The following is a 19,734-nucleotide window of genomic DNA, read 5'->3' on the forward strand; positions in this document are numbered from 1 at the left end:
TTGAGCTCTTAATGTGAATTCAATCATGAAAAAAGCTTTTAGGTTCAAATGAATATGAAAATCATAAATTAGTAATATACCAACGCCTAGTAAGCTAAAACTGTTTATGCCCATAACTTTAATTTAAGACTATTTTTAGAAGGTTAACCTGCCAGCACATAAAAGAAAAATTGAAGCCAGTTAGACTGAGTGACAGCCAAGAATTCATTAATTAGAAATAACATAGGATGCCACATGACTTTATAAATTGTTAAACCCCTTTTAATTATTTTCCATACAAATAGGTCTTAAAATTGGAAGTGATTTTAAAGTTTAATCTTCACAAAACCCAAATTATCTGTCCAAATAAAATTATAAAACCATTGTTTGAAATTGTATTTCTTTTCTTAAATAGGAATTTAGTATACTTTATTTGAATTACTCGAATGTATATATTTTGGATGCAATTTATAAGAAATGTGTGTGTTTGTATGCCCACAAGTATAGACATAAAGGTCCTAATTTAAGAAAATGAAAAGGCTATAAAGTAATGTTGAGAGCCGGAAAGGAAAAGTGGCTGAATGAAGTAAGCTTTCTCTGATAATGTCTGAAAATTACCTCTATGTATGTCCCCTAGTCTTTGTGTTTTATAGGTCACTTGTGTTCTCATGTTTTATTTTAGTCTTTGAATCTTATGGCTATTGCTTGGAGGTGTGGTTTATCTCCTTAATATTATTTCTGCTATCATCTTCCTACGGATAACTTGGCTTTTTTTCAAAGTCACTGCTTTTTTTTTTAATCCTTGATTTTATTTTTTTTATGTTTTTTAAAATTTATTTCTGAGAAAGAGAGACAGCATGAGCAGGGGAGAGTCAGAGAGGGAGACACAGAGTCTGAAACAGGCTCCAGGCTCTGAGCTGGCAGTCAGCACAGAGCCCGACGCTGGGCTCGAATCCATGAACCGTGAGATCATGACCTGAGCTGAAGTCGGACACTTAACTGACTGAGCCCCCAGGTGCCCCGCTGCTTTTTTTTTTAATAGTTTATTGTCAAGTTGGTTTCCATATAACACCCAGTGCTCATCCCCACAAGTGCCCTCCTCTATGTCCATCTCCCCCCTTCCCCTCTCCCCCACCCCCATCAGCCCTCAGTTTGTTCTCAGCATTCAAGAGTCTCTCATGGTTTGCCTCCCTCCCTCTCCCCCACTGTTTCCCCCCTTCTTCTCCCCCACGGTCCTCCGTTAAGTTCCTCCTAATCCTCCTATATGTGCAAACATATGGTATCTGTCCTTCTCTGCCTGACTTATTTCACTCAGTAAAACAACCTCAAGTCACTGCTAGTATCAGGCATACTGAGTTTCCTTCGGAGAAGCTGCCTACTCTGTGTTTGAGCCCTTCCTGACGCTGCTTCCTACAGGCCGCCTGCTCTCCCTCAGGCCCAGCTGCACCTCTCCTCTGTTCCCCCCAGTGCTCTACTTCAGCATCGGGACCTTTGTCAGATTGCTCCACGCCTGGTCCCTTCCACCTGCTGGTATCACTTTGCATCGATTAGCACTGATGCAGCAGTGGTTTAAATTGTGTGTCCTTGAATCATTTCATCTGCTCATGTCACATACAGATGATATTCTTTTCGTCTGCCCACCTCTGCAAGGATAATCTTCTTTTCGTAATGCTGGGAAAAAGCAAGCGACCATCTCCCTCCCTCTTTGTTCCCAAGGTGGGGAGGGCTATAGCTGGTTGGCCCGGTCTCTGCTCCTCTGAGCTGGGCCCCAGTGCTATTGGACATTCGTCCTCTCCGCATCCACGCCCGGGGAGGCAGGAATGAGGGGCATCATGCAGAAGATCACATTACCTCTTTTCCTACCTCCTTTTTGTTACCTGCCTACACGCCCCTGAGAGATTTCTGTCACAGCCTTTCTTACAAACCCGAAGGTAGTTTCGGTATAGCCTAGGGAACAAGTATCACCTTAATGAACTTGCTGTTACCTATTGTAGTCTCTGCTCCCGTGGTGCAATTTTAAAGAATAAAATTAAACTTTCATGGGGCGTGCGGTTGGGCAGCTGGAATCTCTCGCTTGAGACCCGCTCCAGAAACTGTCTGGTCCCTACTTGAGGTCTCACCTTGTCTCAGGTGACACCTGTCCAGGAACAGCCCACATCTGACGCTGGGCTGTGCTGCTGGAAAGGTTCTGACATGAGGCAACACTGAGAGAGGGGCTCAGCCCCAGAGCCCCCCGGGGGGGCCGGCTGAGGCCTCCGTTGGGACTGCACTACACACAGTTAATTTCTCTCTCTGCCCAGTCCGGCTCCCTCCCCTCCCCCACAGGTGCAGTCCTGCAGCCCCAGCACGTGAGCTTCCTGTGCCCCAGGCAGCCTCTCCTGGGACCTGGCTATAGCTCCGCTCGCTTCCCTGGGGAAACTGATGAGATCCAGAGGGAGTTAGGCTTCCAGGGACTCAGCTCATCAGTGGTAGGATCCCAGGGGCAATGAAGCTGGTTGATTCCCGGCCACTCTTCCCCCACCCCACTCTGGAGGGGTCACTGGCCTCACAGACGTGACTCTCTAATCCTATCAAGGTGAGCCTCTTTTGTGGTCAAGGACCATGGAGTTCGGACTAGAAGAAAGTTGGCTGGGTTTTCCTGTAGCTTGTCTTTAAGACCACATCCTACTAAGGAAATGGTAAATGAGAAACACAGTCTGTTTAATGTTTAAATTTTGCATTAATCTTCAAAGATGCTTTCTCAGATTTTCCCCTTGGTATTCACATTTTTCAATTTGCCGGAAGGAGTGTTGATAAAGACATCAGAAATCAGATGTCTTTGACGTACGGGAGGTTGTGCCAAGTCCTAAACTTCTCTAGTGGACGCGTCACCCACCTCCCCTCGGGTTGGTCACTATGAAGCAGAAAAAGGAAGTCGGATATTGCCGAGGGAGACAGACCACGGGCAAGACAGAACAAGAACCCAGCTTCTGGGTCTCCAGCTTTTTTTTTCCCTTTAAACTATCCCCAAATTATTTCTAACGTTACATTTTTTTCTTATTTAAAAGCTTCTCAATTATGTCAACACAACAGTGACTCTGCGGTGTGGTGGAAACATGCTAGGGTTTCCTGCATTCTCTCTGCAAAGTTTCTTAGCCTCTCTGGTCTCACCTTCTGGAAACTTTTTTTTAGGTTTATTTATTTTGAGAAAGAGAGAGAGAGAGAGCATACAGGAGGAGCAGACAGAGAGTGAGCAGGGGAGGGTCAGAGAGAGAGCGAGCGAGCGAGCAAGCGAGCAAGCGCACAGGGAATGGGAAGGGCAGAGAGCGAGACACAGAGCTTCCCAAGCAGGCTCTGCACTGTCAGCACAGAGCCAGATCCAGGGCTCAAACCCATGAACTGTGAGAGGATGATCTGAGCTGAAATCAAGAGTTAGATACTTAACTGACTGAGCCCCCCAGGCACCCCTGGTCTCACCTTCTTTACAGATATGGTTGGATTTACTGATGCCTCTTGTGGAGAGTTGTGAGGATTAACGGCAGCATCTAAAGCATCTGAGTGTCTGACAGGATGCTCAGGAAGTGGCAATATTATTACTTTTCATAATCAAATCTGTAATTGGGAGCACTGAAATAAATGTGCAGCGTCACCTCTGGCCGGTAAGATGTGTCCTGGCCACCGTAACTCCAGTGTGGCCCTTCTGCGTTCCGTCCACCTTTTCCTCTGCCTCCCAGCAGCCCCCTGCAGACCACTTGCACCAGCAGGAGCTTTCCAGACCTTCTCCCGCCAAAGCATGTGCTGTCTGCACGCTTAGTGGTTGGCCTGCTTGCAGCTCCTTCCCGAAGTCTGCTGGAGATGGAGGCAGACACCGAGAAGGACATGACAGAGATAGATGGCTTCCTCCTTTAAGATGCTTCTTTGGTTCAGACGTTCACAGATCCTTCTTCCTCTGGGAACTTGTACGAGCTTCTGGGGGAGCTCGAGTTCTGAAGCCACTTGAGTTCTCATGCGCTACCTCCAAGATGGTGAGCCGCCTCTGGAGCCGGGTTTGTGACATCTGTACATTTGGAGCCTCATCACTAATAACTTGGGATCAATGAGGACTGTTTGGAGGAGGGGGCGTGAAATACTGACATTATTTTTTAACGCACTATTGAGGCATAATGTCTACTTTTGTCTTCAGTGTTGATTTCTCTGGGTTCATTGACTTTTTCTTCTCCAGTTACTCATGCTAGAGACCTCAGAGATTTGTTCTTGATCTTTCTTCTTTTAGGTTATAAACGCTATATGCTATAAATTTCCATCTAGGCGCAGGTTTTGATGCATCCTATAACACCATGCTTTTCAGTCTAGTTCAAATATTTTCAAATATCTGGTAATTAATTAGAAGGTGATGGATAGGACTATTGAAATCTGCTGTCTCCTAATTTTCTGTATACTGGTTCTTTCAGTTATGAGACTAGTGTGGAAATCTCCATCTGCAATTTGGGAATTGTCCATTTTTTCTTGTAATTCTTTTTTTTTTAAATGTTGATTAACTTTTTGAGAGAGAGGAAGAGAGAGAATGAGCGGGTAGGTGAAGAGAGAGAGGGAGACGTAGGATCTGAAGTGGGCTGTGTGCGGACAGCAGACAGACCGATCTGGGGATCAAACTTAGGACCATAGGATCATGGACTGAGCCAAAATTGGATGCTTAACTAACTGAGCCACCCAGGCACCCCCCTTGAAATTCAATCAGTATTTACATCATGTGTTCTGAAGCTTTCTTATTAAGCTCACACACTTTTGGGATTATTATGTTCACACTTTTATATCGTTATGAAATAATTCTCTTCATCCTTGGTAATATCCTTTGCATTAAAACTGTTGTGTGTACTAGTAACATAGCAACTTGGGTGTGCTTTTTCTTAATTTTTTTCAAAGTTTATTTCTTAGAGAGAGAGAGAGAGAGAGAGAATGAATGAATATATTGCAGGGGAGGAGCATAGAGAGAAGAAGACACAGAATCTGAAGCAGGCTCCAGGCTCTGAGCTGTCAGCACAGAGCCTGATGCGGGACTTAAACTCATGAACCCTGAGATCATGACCTGAGCCAAATCGGATGCTTAACTGACTGAGCCACCCAGGCACCCCAGTAACTTGAGCATGTTTTAATTAATGTTACTGCTCTTTCCATCATGTTCCCTATCACTTTGTTTCTATCTACTTGTGTATTTATATTTCGAGTCTGTGTCTTGAAATCAGAGTGTCATTGGTTTTATTCTTTAATCCAATCTCACCATGTCTGCCTGTCTTTCCTGTGTTTAGTTAACACGTCTAAACTTTACTTGCTTGAACAAATGGAATACAATTATTATACCTATTTTAATATTGCCTATTAATTGGACCACCTGTGTCTTTTCTGGCTATTTTTTTCCTCATTATGAATTATATTTCCTTGCTTAGTAATTCTTGGTTGGACACTAGACCAGACCTGGTGAATCTTGTTTTGGTGGGTGCGGGATACTTTTGTAGTCTCAAAAATACTCTTGAGCTTACTTCTTGAATGTAGTTACGTTTCTTATAACTGGGCCTTACAGAGATTGCTTTTGAAAGCTGGATGAAGGCTGAGGCAAGTCGAAAGTCTGGGGTGACCATTTTCAGTAGGCCTTCACTCACCTAAGGTCTCTGCAGGTGCGCTGACCTGGACAGGCAGTGCTCATTTTGCCTGCGAGGCACCTCGCTCACCTCACTGTCCTCTGAACTTGCACTTGTAAGATTTCTAATAAGGGACGTGGGCACCGCTTACTCTGCAAAGATCTTTTTTTCTCAACGACTGATGTTCTAGCCTTCTCAGTACTCTGCTTTCTGCCCACCCAGTGATGAAGTTTTCTGCTCTGAGTCTGGAAAGAGGCAGTGTTCTCAGCCCCTTGAGAATTCTGGACACTATGGCCTATGATGTTTTGGTAATTCTTTCACTGGCCTTGAGTAGTTTCCCTGACAGACACAGGTCAGTACTCAGCTCGGATGCAACAGGGCCCCCTGTGGGTCAGTGGGGTCCTCCATCAGTGCTGTGACTTTTAGCTTCCTTGAACCCCCTCCCTCGTAACTGTGTCCTCATTCACAGAGACTGCTGCCTCAGCCTGGGTCCCCATGCCTTGGGCCTGCAACTCCCACCAGATAGGAAGTCTGCAGAAACTCTGTCATTTATTTCCCATCTCTCAGGGATCGTGTCCCAGCACTGTGTATGTCCAATGTGTTGAGAGCCCTTCTTTTCATAGATTTTCACTTTTATTTTATTTAACTTGATTACGACAGGAAGGGAAATCCAACCCTTGATACACCAACATGGCCAAATGAGTAAGTGTTCGAGTGAGTTTTCCATCCTTATTTACTTGAGTTACCAAATGAGCCGTGACCGAGAAAGAATGTGGAGATGGTTCCTGGAATGGATGTAATTCAATGTGTTCACCACACCTCATGGTATTTAATGTGATATTTTACCTCTGGAAAGGACGATGACGTCCTCATTGCATGAATATCATGTGGTAGAGGACAGCAGAGTGGTATTTGATACAGAGCCAAGTCCTTCTGAGCTGTTTTCAAGTCGTTCCTAGTTTGCTTGCTCTCATTAAGCCAACATCCAAGAGGACTTGTGGTCATATTTGTTTAAATTTCCTTTGCAGATGTTAGAACCACTTTCACCTTAGCTTTACATCAATATTGAGACACTTGCAACCAACTGAACATTCATTTCTTGAGTATAAATATTACTTTTGAGAAGAAGAAAGAAAAATGATTTTACAAATGATTTATAAGTTGAGGCACCTAAGCGGCTCAGTGGGTTAAGCCCTGGACTCTTAATTTTGGCTCAGGTCATGATCTCAGAGTTGGTGTGATTGAGCCCCGCATTGGGCTCTGTGCTGGGAGTGAGGAGCCCGCTTCAGTTTCTCTCTCTCTCTCTCTCTCTCTCTCTCTCTACCCCACCCTCTTTCAAAAATAAATAAATATTAAAAATTTTTAAAAATGATTTGCAAGTTAATGATCGTGACTGCAAAGTACCGTGTGGCTTGAGTATATGCACATTTACCTGATGAAGTTAATGTACACGTCGTTTCCTCTTTGAAAGTCCCAGGAGAATTGAAAAGTACATAGCGTGTTGTTCCTTACTGCTATGCTCTTTATGTCACTCACTTACAATGGCTTTTCAACCTTCGATATTACCAGGAATCCACTTTTTCATGATCGTTTGTCAGCTTGACTACTGGGCTCTCTGTCTGGTCTTACTCTTTACTTTTGGTCATTTTTCTTCCGAGTTGAATGATTGTTTGCCTGACTCCCTAATTTTGGGTGTTCTAGAGGATTTAACCCTGGACTCCCAACCTCTTTTCCTTCGGCTCCTTCACTGTGCTCTTCTAATCAGAAGAAACAGCAGTATTTCTAGTCCTTCCTTTCTTGCGGACTCAAGGGTGTACACATGGACACATTCCACAGATTTTAAAAGAAAAGCACTGGGGCACCTGGGAGGCTCAGTCAGTTAAGCTTCTAACTGGCTCAGGTCATTATCTCACAGTTTATGAGTTCAAGCCCCATATCAGGTTCTGTGCTGACAGCCCAGAGCCTGGAGCTGCTTCGGATTCCATGTCTCCCTCTCTCTCTGCCCCTGCCCTGTTCACACTCTGTCTTTCTCTCTCAAAAATAAACAAACATGAAAAACATTTAAAAATCCCCATAAAACAAAAAGTGTTATATGTTCAGAACTAAATTTATCACATTGCATCGTTGGCAATCATGTTAATATTTATGCATTCGCTTTTGCTGGGTCAAATTCTTAAATTTGACCTATAAATTCTTTGTGCAGTTGCTGCTGCTTCCTCCTCAATAGGTAACTCTTAATTATTCATTTAGCTTTTTGTCATCGTTTTGCAGTCACTTCTACCTGAATCAATGCCGGTGTTGTTTGGGATGGCAAAGGCCCACCAGTTACAGCTCCGGACTAGTGCTGTTTAGACAGCATCTGCCTTTGACTTAAAATTAGAAGACCATGAAAGGATCCATTGCAGAGAGCTAGGGGATATAATAACCCACGTTATTACATCAAACAAAGCTCCATTGAGAGCTCTACAGATGTAAAGACCTTTTATCTTTATTATTTCTTTTGATGTTGACATGCTCGTAAGAAACTTTATTGTCCTGCTGAAGACTAGAAATTCAGGATCCGCCATGTGCAAATCCTACCACCAGTACTTACCAGCCGTATGGCCATGAAGAAATTACTTAACCTCTCTGTGCCAGTTTCCTCCTCTATAAAAACAGGATATTAATAGCACTAACTTCATATTTACTGTTAATGTATATATACATCACTTAAAACAGTGTCTAGTTCATAGTGTGTGCTCTATGTGTTACAATTGTAATATATGTGCTCTATATATTACAATTATAATAAAACATAAATAATATGGTAGAATTAATATAGCTAAAAATAGAAATAGGATGTCTTTCTCCTTGGCTCCCCATTCTAATAACTGTGTTCCCATTATAGAGATGATATTGATAACCCCACCAGACTTTTTTTCTAGCTTTATTGTTTATAAAACTGGTATATATTAGAGCCACTGTATACTTTAAAATTTCTCTTATTTCCTTAAAAGTTTCCATAGTGCTTTAGAATTGGGGAAATAAGAACTGTTAAAGTAGATCAATTAATTGTTCATTCTGTTCCACTTGTCTGGTAACTGTTCAGTCTCCATTGTTTCATTTATGTTTCACACAAATCCATCAGTTGCTTTTATGTTCATCCCTCTCTCCCCCCTTTCAAAATGCAGAAACTGAGATTTAGGTAACGTGTCCAAAATTGAGCCATCTGTTTCTGAAGGAGGAGTACAAGCCCATCCCGTTTCAAAACCCACCACGTGATAGACTTTGCTACAGATACACTTGACTGCTTCCCTTGTTTAGAGATGACCTTTCCATTCTCATTTGGCCAAACTTAACACCTCTAAATATACCTAAAACTCACCTCCATTTTTAATTCTTCTGTTATGGCTACTGTCACTTTTTAAAGTAATAGTATTCATGTGGTATTTCTCTTCCACCATGAAGATGGTGACTTGGGGAGCAGAAAACATTAATTGCTGCCTCCTGGGAAATCCTCATGATGTTTGAGGCTATCACTTCCGTCTCCCTCTCTTCTTGTTTCAGAGACTGTCCATGATTTAAAGAGCCCGTACCAAGAATAGACGTCAGGTTTTAAGACTTGAGAATCTGAGTTTTAAAGGCTTTCTGAAAAATACATAACCATATTTTTTTCATCCTTCCCAAAGGTTGTGGGTGGGGGAGTGCAGAGCACACAGTCCGCGGACAAACACATCTCTTATCATTAGTTTACATTTCACATGTTGTGTGCCAGGTGGGTATTTGAAGTTTTATTTCCTTGAGCTGCAGTGAGACTCCTGGAAAGGCAAAGTGTAAACAAAGAGCCTGACGTTCACCCTCCGGGACCCGGTTTCCAAGTGATTGCACCCAGTGAAATTTCATTGATTGTGCAAAGACTGTGAAAAACTGCTGCCTCTCTTCTGATGAATTTCAAACTCCTGTTCACTGGCCTTTTGTCCATCTGTAATGAATACTAATGTTGTATTTTATTTTGGCATCATGTTTTCACTTTTCTTCTGGAAAAGGATTTGATATGACATCCATTTCATCATTTAAACAGTTGGGTTAAAGGTTGATGTGATAGCCTAATGAAGTCACTGAGTTGTGACCATATGCACTTGCCAAATCAAAAGCGTTATGAAGAGAATTTCCATGAGCATAATTAGAATGACAGCCTGTGTTTCAAGCCCTGGGTGTATCAGCTGGGCTTCATGAGGTCTGGTGGAATGAGTTCTGCCATGGGAAGAAGGAACTGTGCCCTGAGCGCCTTTCAAGAAATGCTTTCCCATTACCAAATGTATGCGCTGGGTGCTGAATTCCCATTACCCAAATAAGAATTTCTTTCTTAAAGCATCCATGGGAAACAGTGCAAATTACTTCAAGGGAGGATTTAAGGGAATTAAAATTAGAGTTCAAGTCAATTCAATAAGTATTTACTAAATACTTAATGTGTACTCATTACCATGGGAGACACAAAGGGACATTCATGATCGTCAGGGAAACTGGGGGAAAAATTAGTTAAAATGAAATTGGCAGAAATGCCATTCGGGTCGAATTTATTTTAAATCAGTTTTTCCCAGCCCTTGGATTCTTGGCAATTTTTGCATGTCTTTGTCTTAAATCTTTGTATAGAACTATAATTATTTTCATCCACTTTTTTTCACAATTTAGGGTATTGTGATAAGGGCTTAATGAACTTGAAAATGTTTTTATAATGTGTGCATTTTTGCTGTTTTCTTTGCAACTGAAAGTATTTGAATTCATCCTCAATTTTTTTTCTATTTGCTTGTCACAGTTGTTCACATTAAAACTTCAATATTTTTCCCTAAAATCATGTTGCTTGACAATAAAATCCTTATTCCCCAAATCATAAATGTCGAACTTTGTCCCATCAACTAGTAACTTTAAACCTTAAAAGCTAGTTTTTAATCACTTTTTCCCATTTGCTAAGTTATTTTGCCTTAAAAATGTTAATTCATTTTAAGCCTCTGAGTCCTATTTACATTTTTAGTTAAATTAGGGGGAAATAAATGGCTTACAGTGACAATTTATTTCTGATTCATTCTTTATGAAATGTCACCTCATTCAGATGGTTCTTGAAAACTCATTGGCTATTTTTCTGTTCCCATCATGCTACAAACTATGGGACTCTTCGTTGTACATATATCTAGAAGAATACATGAGGTACTTTATATTCATATTTTTATTTACCGCTTGATTGAACAAATACAGATTTAGCAAGTTCCCGCTGAGAGCTGGATGTCATTCCACACACCATATAGACACAGATGTAGAGCAATTCCGGGTCTAAACTGGAGGCAGCCGGTGGCAATGTGATCCAATGATAGAGTCACACAGAGCGGGTATTTTGAGACCTGCGTTGCCTCATTCAATCATCACACTGTCCCCCGTGAAATAGATACTAATGCAGACACATTTTTAGTAGATTAACAGAGGCAATAAGAGCACAAGCAGCATCTCTTTGCTTTCCGTTTTATTGTTGGTTGAAAACAAGGCCATGCGTGTTGGGTGAACGTATTCTGAATTTGAATGCAATTGTCAAGATGTTAAAATACAGACAAAATCTGTAGACAAGAACAAGAACAAAATCCGTCAAAGATTTTTGGTGTGGCCCCAAAACAGTGCTGTCTCTCTCTGCACGGGGCTTCAATGGGCATGAGCGGCACCGGTGAAAGTATTCCATTCGACTCTGTTAAAAGTTTTAAGACATGGATGTTTTCTTTTCAGAACTCCACTGGGGGAGAACCTTATTTTCAGGAATGATTTTTCTTCTTTTCCTTTAAGCATTTCAAAGGCATGCAATTTTGTACTTCTTAGCAGTATCAGTGCACAGTCAGGTTTAACATATGGCATTACACATTTCTTTAAATGTAGTAAATAGGTCTTAAATAGGTAATACGGAATGGTGTTTGTTCATGCAGCAGCAACTCCCTTTGATCTCTTTCATATTGTGCTTTGGTTACCATGGTCTTTCTGAACAAAAGTCAGTTACATTATCTGTGCTAAAGCTAATCGTTAAAAATGATTTCTTGCTGTTTTTAATAGATGGATAGAAAAGTTGTCCAGGCCACATTCAACTCACAGAATGGCTCATTTGGTTTTTCCAGTTCTGAAAAGAGTCATGTATTGTGGTTATCTTTAGCGGGTTTTAAAGATTTTTGACAGATTTATGTTGATACTTCTCCTCTTTGGGGAGACCATTTTTCTGGACACAATCTGAAGTGAACATGTAACTTCTAATAAGAAGTCTTAGCACCACTTAATGAAAATAATAAAAGCCCTTTAAAAAAGGCAAGGAAGGACTTGTTCATTCTAAATATTCTTGGACAAGGAAGGAAAACAGCAAAAGCATTCCTAAGCACATATTGTCCCCCACCCCCTCTCTCTCCATTGGTGATAGAAGTTCAGCCCCTGCCGTTCCTGTGTCTGGCTGTCAGGTCCCTTGCTACTCTTGGAGGGCAGGCGCCCTGAGTTATGAACTGAAATGGTCCTCCAAGAAAGAAGTGTAAATTTCTACCTTGGAAAAGCCAGAGACAGGGGCGCCTGGGTGGCTCAGTCGGTTAAGCGTCCGACTTTAGCTCAGGTCATGATCTCGTGGTTCACAGGTTTGAGCCCCGTGTCGGGCTCTGTGTTGGCAGCACAGAGTCTGGAGCCTGTCTTTGGATTCTGTGTCTCCCTCTCTCTCTGACCCTCCCTTGCTCATGCTGTCTCTATCTCTCTCTCAAAAATAAAACATTTTTTTACAAAACTTAGAAAAAGAAAAGCCAGAGACTGTTAAATGCCAAACGATCTTGTTAAACATTTTAAAAATACCCATTGTGTTATCGATAGTGAGTGTGGAATTAAATACAGACTTTCTTTTTTTTTAGATTTTTTTAAAATGTTTTTTATTTATTTCCAGGAGAGAGAGAGAGAGAACGAGCATGAGCAGGGGAGGGTCAGAGAGAGAGGGAGTCACAGACTGAAACAGGGTCCAGGCTCTGAGCTGGCAGTCAGCACAGAGCCCGACGCGGGGCTCGAACCCACGAACCGCGAGATCATGACCTAAGCGAAAGTCGGACGCTTAACCGACTAAGCCACCCAGGCGCCCCCAGGCTTTTTTTTTTTTATATAAAAGGCAACAAAGAAGATTGTGGATTATCGTGAACTGGTTCTCTATCGTGTTATATCAAACAGGTTTCTGTAGACTGGTTTCACAAACTACTTTTTAAAAACTAGATCTGAGCACCCTATGACTATGTAGACTGTGATTTCATAAACATGTCAATATTAAATATCTCAGTGGTAGTGTTTTCGAAGTGTTTCTATATAGCTTATTTTATACATATTTGACTAATTTGTAATAAAAATCATTTTGGAAATCCCTTAAATTCCCTCCCCAGTCACTGGGAAAGTTTTATTTCTCCACTCACAAATAAAGAAAACATCATATATGACAATATTTATACATATATTTCCAAATACACTTGCCATGTCCATGTTAAAAAAAAGGATAGACATATAAAATAATCTAATTTGTCTATTGGAAATGCTTTTTGGAATTCATTTCTTTTTTAAGTGACAGTCTGCTTGGTTTATTTCAGTACATCATGATAGATCCGACTTACTGATTGTATGCTAAATTTAAACTAGAAAAATATGGGCCACCACCACCAATCATCAACTTCATCCATTTAACCTAATAGAGTCACTTAGGTTGAAAATTATGTTCTGAGTATGGAATGGCCTCCAATCAATGAGGTTTCAAAGCAATTGAGTTAGCCAGACAATCCTATCCACATAAAAAGTGAGCAGGTCAAGAAAGAACGGAATCAGGGCTTTCTTACTGACAAGCAAATGAATATAATACTTGCTTTGCCAAAACCAATGGCTAAAACTTTGTTGTGAATCAGACACTATAAATGCATGAAGCCTAACAGACAAGTTGGAATAGACTAGTGGTACATTTTTAAGTCAGATAGATTCACGAATGAAGTCTTCCATTTATTCTTTAATTCAGTGGGATATCCATGAAATGTTGATTAAACATGGATTAGTGATGCGTATTTGGTTGTGCTAGTCCTAAAGGAGTGAAGATAAATATGGCATAAATATTCATACATGCTATATTTCTGATACAGCTCATTCAGATGTCCGTATCCTACTGTGTTATCTGTCTGCTAACTCCATGAGACTGGAGAATCTCATAATTAGAAAAATAATGTAGACATCATCTAGAAGACCGGACACAGAACTGCATTTCTCCCTCTTCTCAAATGCATTTATTTCTATTTTTAAAATAATTTTATAGGGGCACCTGGGTGGCTCAGTCGGTTAAGTGCCCGACTTGGGCTCAGGTCATGATCTCACAGTTCGTGGGTTCGAGCCCCGCGTCGGGTTCTGTGCTGACAGCTCGCTCAGAGCCTGGAGCCTGCTTAAGATTCTGTACCTCCCACTCTCTCTGACCATCCTCTGCTCATGCTGTGTGTCTCTCTCTCAGAAATAAATAAAATCATTTAAAAAATTAAAATAATCTTATAAAGGGTTAAATGGCAGATGTTATTTTAAAAAAGTACATTTTCTCTGTTTATTTTCTCAAGCAAGATGAAATGGTTGTGCGCTAGCTTTGCTAATCTGAATAGTTCAAATGCAGTGCAGGCTTCATGCTATAAATTGATATCGACCGAAAAATCTCTGACTTTTCATTCTCCTTTTGTTTCTCTTTCACTAGTTCTGCCCAGCCACACATGTGGAAATCCTGGGGAGATCCTCAAAGGAGTTCTCCATGGCACAAGATTCAACATCGGAGACAAGATCCGGTACAGCTGTCTCTCTGGCTATATCCTGGAAGGCCATGCGACTCTGACCTGCATTGTCAGCCCTGGGAATGGTGCGTCCTGGGACTTTCCCGCTCCATTTTGCAGGGGTACGTACCAGATGACCAGATGTGCCGTGAACCTAGAGTAAGGCTTTGGTACTGATGGGGTAAAAGTTTCCACTAAACAAAGAGAATTCATATCCTGCGGGGACTGATTCCCAGAAGCCATGTCACATGTAACCCGAGAAGCTATGGCTGCGCCCTGTGAAGCTGATAGGAGATTTGCATGTGTTCCTTAAACATCCAAATTTTTCTTCATGCTGTTTGTCACATTCTACAGCCTTCTGCATAATGCTGTCACCTGTTGCCATAGATGCTAAGATTCACTGTGCACATTTATGTCCTTGGTTGGATGGCTCCTTTCTTACCTGTTGTTCTCATTAAAAATGACAGACACCACTTGATGATTAAATGATACCTTTTAAAGACTTTTCCAACACTCTTAGACCCTGGAAATAAGGTGATGATAAAGGTATACACTCTATCCAAGTGTTCAGCGGCATGATTTGGGGGCAAGGTTACAATTACTCTCCTGACGTCCTACAATTTTTAAACTTTTCCAAAACATGATTTCACTGATCCATCAAATTTAGGAAAGAGACTCCTGTAACACTTAAGTTCTGACTTTCCTCAGAAAAATTCATCTGAGGGTTTCAAAAAGAAAAGTGTGGCCAACATTTATTACGGCCTTCATGTGAGGCCAGAAAACGTGCTGAGCACTATACTTGGATCATATCATTTAATGCTCAGAACAACCACAGAAACAATAGGAACTGACACTCAGTTAACAGATAAAGAAACAGAAGTTTTATTTTCAAAAGGTTCCAGGGACAGTGTGCATATGAGGTTTGAAGACTCACACCCATGTGCGGCTTCTAATCTGTGCCCGCAAGCAAGCACACGAATCCAAGTTCACAGGGTCAGGTGCAAGTCCGCTTCAGACAGCATACTGTCACCGTAGGCATGCTTATAGTTTAGTCTCTGCTATTTAATGGACGTTTTCTCTAAGTTTTTTTTTTTTCCTGTTAAATTTTGTAGTCTCCTAAGATCTCTCTGATGCTAATTACGAGATGACGGCGTATTGCTGTCTCTATTCCTGTAACTCCCACTGGGAGCTGGTACAGACTGATCGCTTTTGATGGCTCAGACATTTCTTGTTCACGTTTCATCTCCACAAATAGGTATTTTATTAAAGACTCATTTTGCTGCTGAGGCATCTGAGGTTAAGAAATGTGACTTGCTCAAGGGGTTTCAGCTCGTAGTTGGCGGCGTTCAGGTATAGATGTTCAAATTCTTCCTCTCCCCTAGAGTAAATCCTACCCGGAAAGTTTTCTGTTCCCACTGTCTGGTATTCCTCTGGAAATGCCGATTTCCTCTGTGTGCTTCTGAAGTCTGTGTTCTCTCGTCTCTCACTCTCTCTGTCTTCTTACTGCTATGATTTTCCGTCTTGTCCAAAGAGCGATGTACTCAAAGTCCAGAACTTTGTCCAATTTCCCTTGTGTTTTTTCCCCCCACCAATTCTCAACTAATAGATCCCATTTAAGGACATCAGTTGGATCTCTTAAATATCTGCTTTCTTCCTTGTCCCCACCATCGTTCTCATCCTCTCTGGATAAACTTTGGGGCTACTCCAGCTTCGTTCTATTATTCCCTGTATGCCACTGCTTTCCTTTCTCACTGCCTTTCGCTAACCTCTGCTCCCTCTCCCACTGCTCTATGCCAGATAGCTTTTTTGTTTTCTTTTCACCCAGACACACTTCAAGTTGGCTAAACCAGCTCCATGCATAGATTCTCGGTTTCCATCTGACACCTACTCCCTACTCCTTTCCAACACACGCATCTGCCTCACCCCTTCCTCTTTCAGCCAGACCCCATCAGTGACTCAGGAGGAATGGAGAGCCAACTTCTCAACGTGGCTACCAATGTGCCTCGTGATAACCCTGCTTACCTGAACTGTAAACGTCATCTGTCTGTGTTCTCAGACACAGACTTAACGCGTTTCTCCCCACATGGGACATTCTGTTAGAGCTGACTGGTGCTGGGTTTCCTCAAAGCCTCTCTTTTGCTCTGCATTCCTCATACCATGGGGGGATGTTTATGCCACAGAAACCCGCAAACCCTAAAAACCACGTGGTTTTCCCAAAGAATTCCTTCCCAATATACCTCTCCATGCTTAATTCCAAAAATTTGCTTTTTATTATCCTGTTATATTTATCTCCCTTATGGCCATAAATCTTACTAAGTTATCAAGTTCACACTCGTGTCCAAATTTCTGTCACTTCTTACACTGCAGCGTCTTTTCAGATTGCTTTAAAAAAGTCCTTTTGTCTATAGCGTTTATTTTGTTTCTAGTTTATATAGGAATATAATGTCTTAATATTTTTTCTCCAACGCCTCCCAGCTAATAGTCTCTAAGTCATACAAACTTTGTAACAGTATCCTTGATCCCTCTCTACATTAAAATTGAGCCTAGTCTACAGCTATTTCCCCTTACTTCTGTATCTGTTCCTCCCATTCAAGAACTTAGTAGAGGTCTAGAAACATGTTGAGTAGCAAATAAGGAGTCATTATAAACTTGAAAATGCAAAAATAAATATTAGCAGTAGCCGTGACAGCTTCTTTCTGGCCCACACTCCCCCAGGGAGTTTTCTTCTTAATTGAAGGGTCCTTACTAATTCCACAATTATACACCTTTTTTAAAGTCAAAGTTAATATAACTTTAAGCTTATAATCCTTATTCTGTCACCAATTTATTTAATTCCAACTATATTAAGATGCTTTTATCAGGATAAATACTTTTTCTCCTCTGTTACATATTACATTTTGCTTACCTTTTGCTTTTCCCAGTGCTCAGGCTAGTAGCATTTCAAAGGGCATTAAATTAGGTATAATTATTTTATAAAACAAATTTGAAGGCTGCAACACAGTTTCTCCTTGAATTGGATAAGTGAATTATAAGGAAAAAGAAATCAGTGATCTAATTCTTATAAATGAGTAGTTGTGGCATCTCTAGGAGACACAGGAATGAATTTCAGTAAAGCAGGTTTAGGTAATTTATGAAAATGAAATGAGTATATTTTCTGCTTCCCCAACATTCTAGTTATTTCGTTCCGGGAATTGCAGGAGGATTGATAGCATTACTAACGGTAACACCACTATGCTCCCATTACAATGACTTTTCGCCACTGTTGAGAAATGTATGTGGAATGTCAAATGGCAGCCTTTAACCTGAACAATGATATACTTAAAGGTGTGTATCCTTTCTAGCGTCACATGATAGCCTTTAAAGAAAAATGATAGAATCATCTATTTAATAAAATCAATACATCATAAAATGGGAGGCCAGCCAGCTCTTCTTCCGAATGGGAGCCCAGCATCACACGGACGTTCCCCCCAGGATGCGACTTTGGATACTGCTCTTCTGGAGCACTCACATGTCAGTCTTCTTCATTTACCCTGGTGTTTTCAACTTAATGTCTAAATCTTCGTTAATTGTATTTCATTCTTGCCCATGGTCTGTTGTCTCTCCCAGTCTTTGCAGAGATTTGCTGTCTTGTGTGTGCAGCTAGGGTGGGCATTTAGCGGAGAAATAGAAAAGGGAACTACAGCGACCTAGTAACAGGTGCTCTCAGCTCAGAATTGAAGGGCCTTCTCAATTTGCTTTAGGCTTCCCCTACTGTTTTATTAAATAAAATAGACTAGAACACGAGGGGTCAGGATATATCACAAATTACTTAGGCCACCAGGACACTGGGGGGCCACAGAGTATGAAATCCAAAAGAGGAAGGATTCTTTTTGAATAGAAACTGAACGGCCAGCAGCTGTCTCTAGATCTGCGGTGTCCTCACACAGGAAGGACGTAGGTAAGGAGCTGCGTTCGGAACAGGCTCCTTTTTTAGAAACAGTGATCTTATTCGAAGGTCCCTAGGGGAGAAAGTGGTCCTCAAGTCACGTTCATCCAGAATGAAGTGGGTAAGTCACTCCTTTCCCGCCTCTCTTTAGACCCTGCAACTCTCGGATTCTGGACTTCATTTTTTAAGTATTAGTGTGATCTGACACCAGCTGCCTAAATCTAGGTATACAATCACACAGGGAATATGTAGACTCGAGGGATGTTTGAGGATATGAGCTCTGGCCAGGCCTGGAGGAGATTAAGATCGTTTATGCAGAGCATAAACTATAGGACAGTCGCATCAGACATACGCTGTTTGAAATAAGCCAGCTCTAAGCAAACGCTAGTCCACTCCGGCCAGAGATGCATGCCCTTGGTTCCCCACACACCTCTCATGTGCCCTCATGCTTTCAATGACAGAGCACTTTGTATATGCAAAGTGCTTCACTAAATAATTCTTAATATTGCAGAGTGGAGATCCCTGAAGTCATAGCTCTGGACATTCCCAATTACCAGCTGTCCTGAGTAACTCGTTGTTGTATATTCTGCACTTCATAGGTCAGTCTTTATTTCGTGCACACGTCCTATGAACCGCCATAGAAAAACATTTAAAGATCATAGTTATAGGGGTGCTTGTGTGGCTCAGTCGGTTAAGCAGCTGACTCTTGAATTCAGTTCAAGTCATGATCTCACCATTCGTGACTACACGCCCCCCATTGGGCTCTGCACTGACAGTGTGGGGTCTGCTTGGGATTCTCTGTCTCCCTCTTGCGCTCTCTCTTTCTCTCTCAAAAACTAAATACAGTAAACTTGAAAAAAAAATCTAAGGAAATTATAGTTCTACAATTTCAATTTGTAAATATGCCCAAGTCCATAAATTCATAAACCTGTTTATATCTCTAATCACCTTGGAATGTAGGCAGGGAAAGCAGTATTTTTCTTATAATAAAGGTAAAGACATTTTAAATGGTGCTGACATAAGTTGTAAATTTATGACTTAGACATTAGAGCAAGACAGTTGATATATCATCCTCTTACTAAAATTTGTTCAATATAAGTGGCCTCTGCACATAATTTAAAAAAATAACTGCAGTAGTAAAGGGATTGCTGGGAAAAGAAACAGGCCATCGAAACTGCCATATTTTTGTGCCACAGACATTTCGATAACATTTAACTATTTTTTGTTACTATTATAACTTCTTATACTGTTCTTTCTTAATCAGTTTTATTTTTTAATGTTTATTTTTGATTCACATCTTCCTACGAGTATGGACATACTGCTATCACTCCCATACACTGTGTCTTGTTTATCCCAATTTTAGGTTTCTGTATATTATCTTTAAAAGATTAAATAATACAGAGGCACCTGG

The 19,734-nt window shown here is 41.2% G+C and overlaps 1 protein-coding gene across 1 annotated transcript in view; it reads left to right on the plus strand.

The window, feature by feature from the left end:
* The window catches only part of CSMD1 (CUB and Sushi multiple domains 1), a 1,564,948-nt gene that overhangs the window by 578,138 nt on the left and 967,076 nt on the right, over positions 1–19,734 (plus strand). Inside the window, exon 4 of the mRNA XM_077771883.1 lies at positions 14,326–14,520. Coding sequence (XP_077628009.1) covers positions 14,326–14,520 — 195 coding nt within the window. The remainder of the gene's footprint in view (positions 1–14,325; positions 14,521–19,734) is intronic.

Source organism: Crocuta crocuta, unplaced genomic scaffold, assembly GCF_008692635.1.
Source record: "Crocuta crocuta isolate KB4526 unplaced genomic scaffold, BGI_CrCroc_1.0 scaffold111, whole genome shotgun sequence".
Classification (NCBI taxonomy): domain Eukaryota; kingdom Metazoa; phylum Chordata; class Mammalia; order Carnivora; family Hyaenidae; genus Crocuta; species Crocuta crocuta.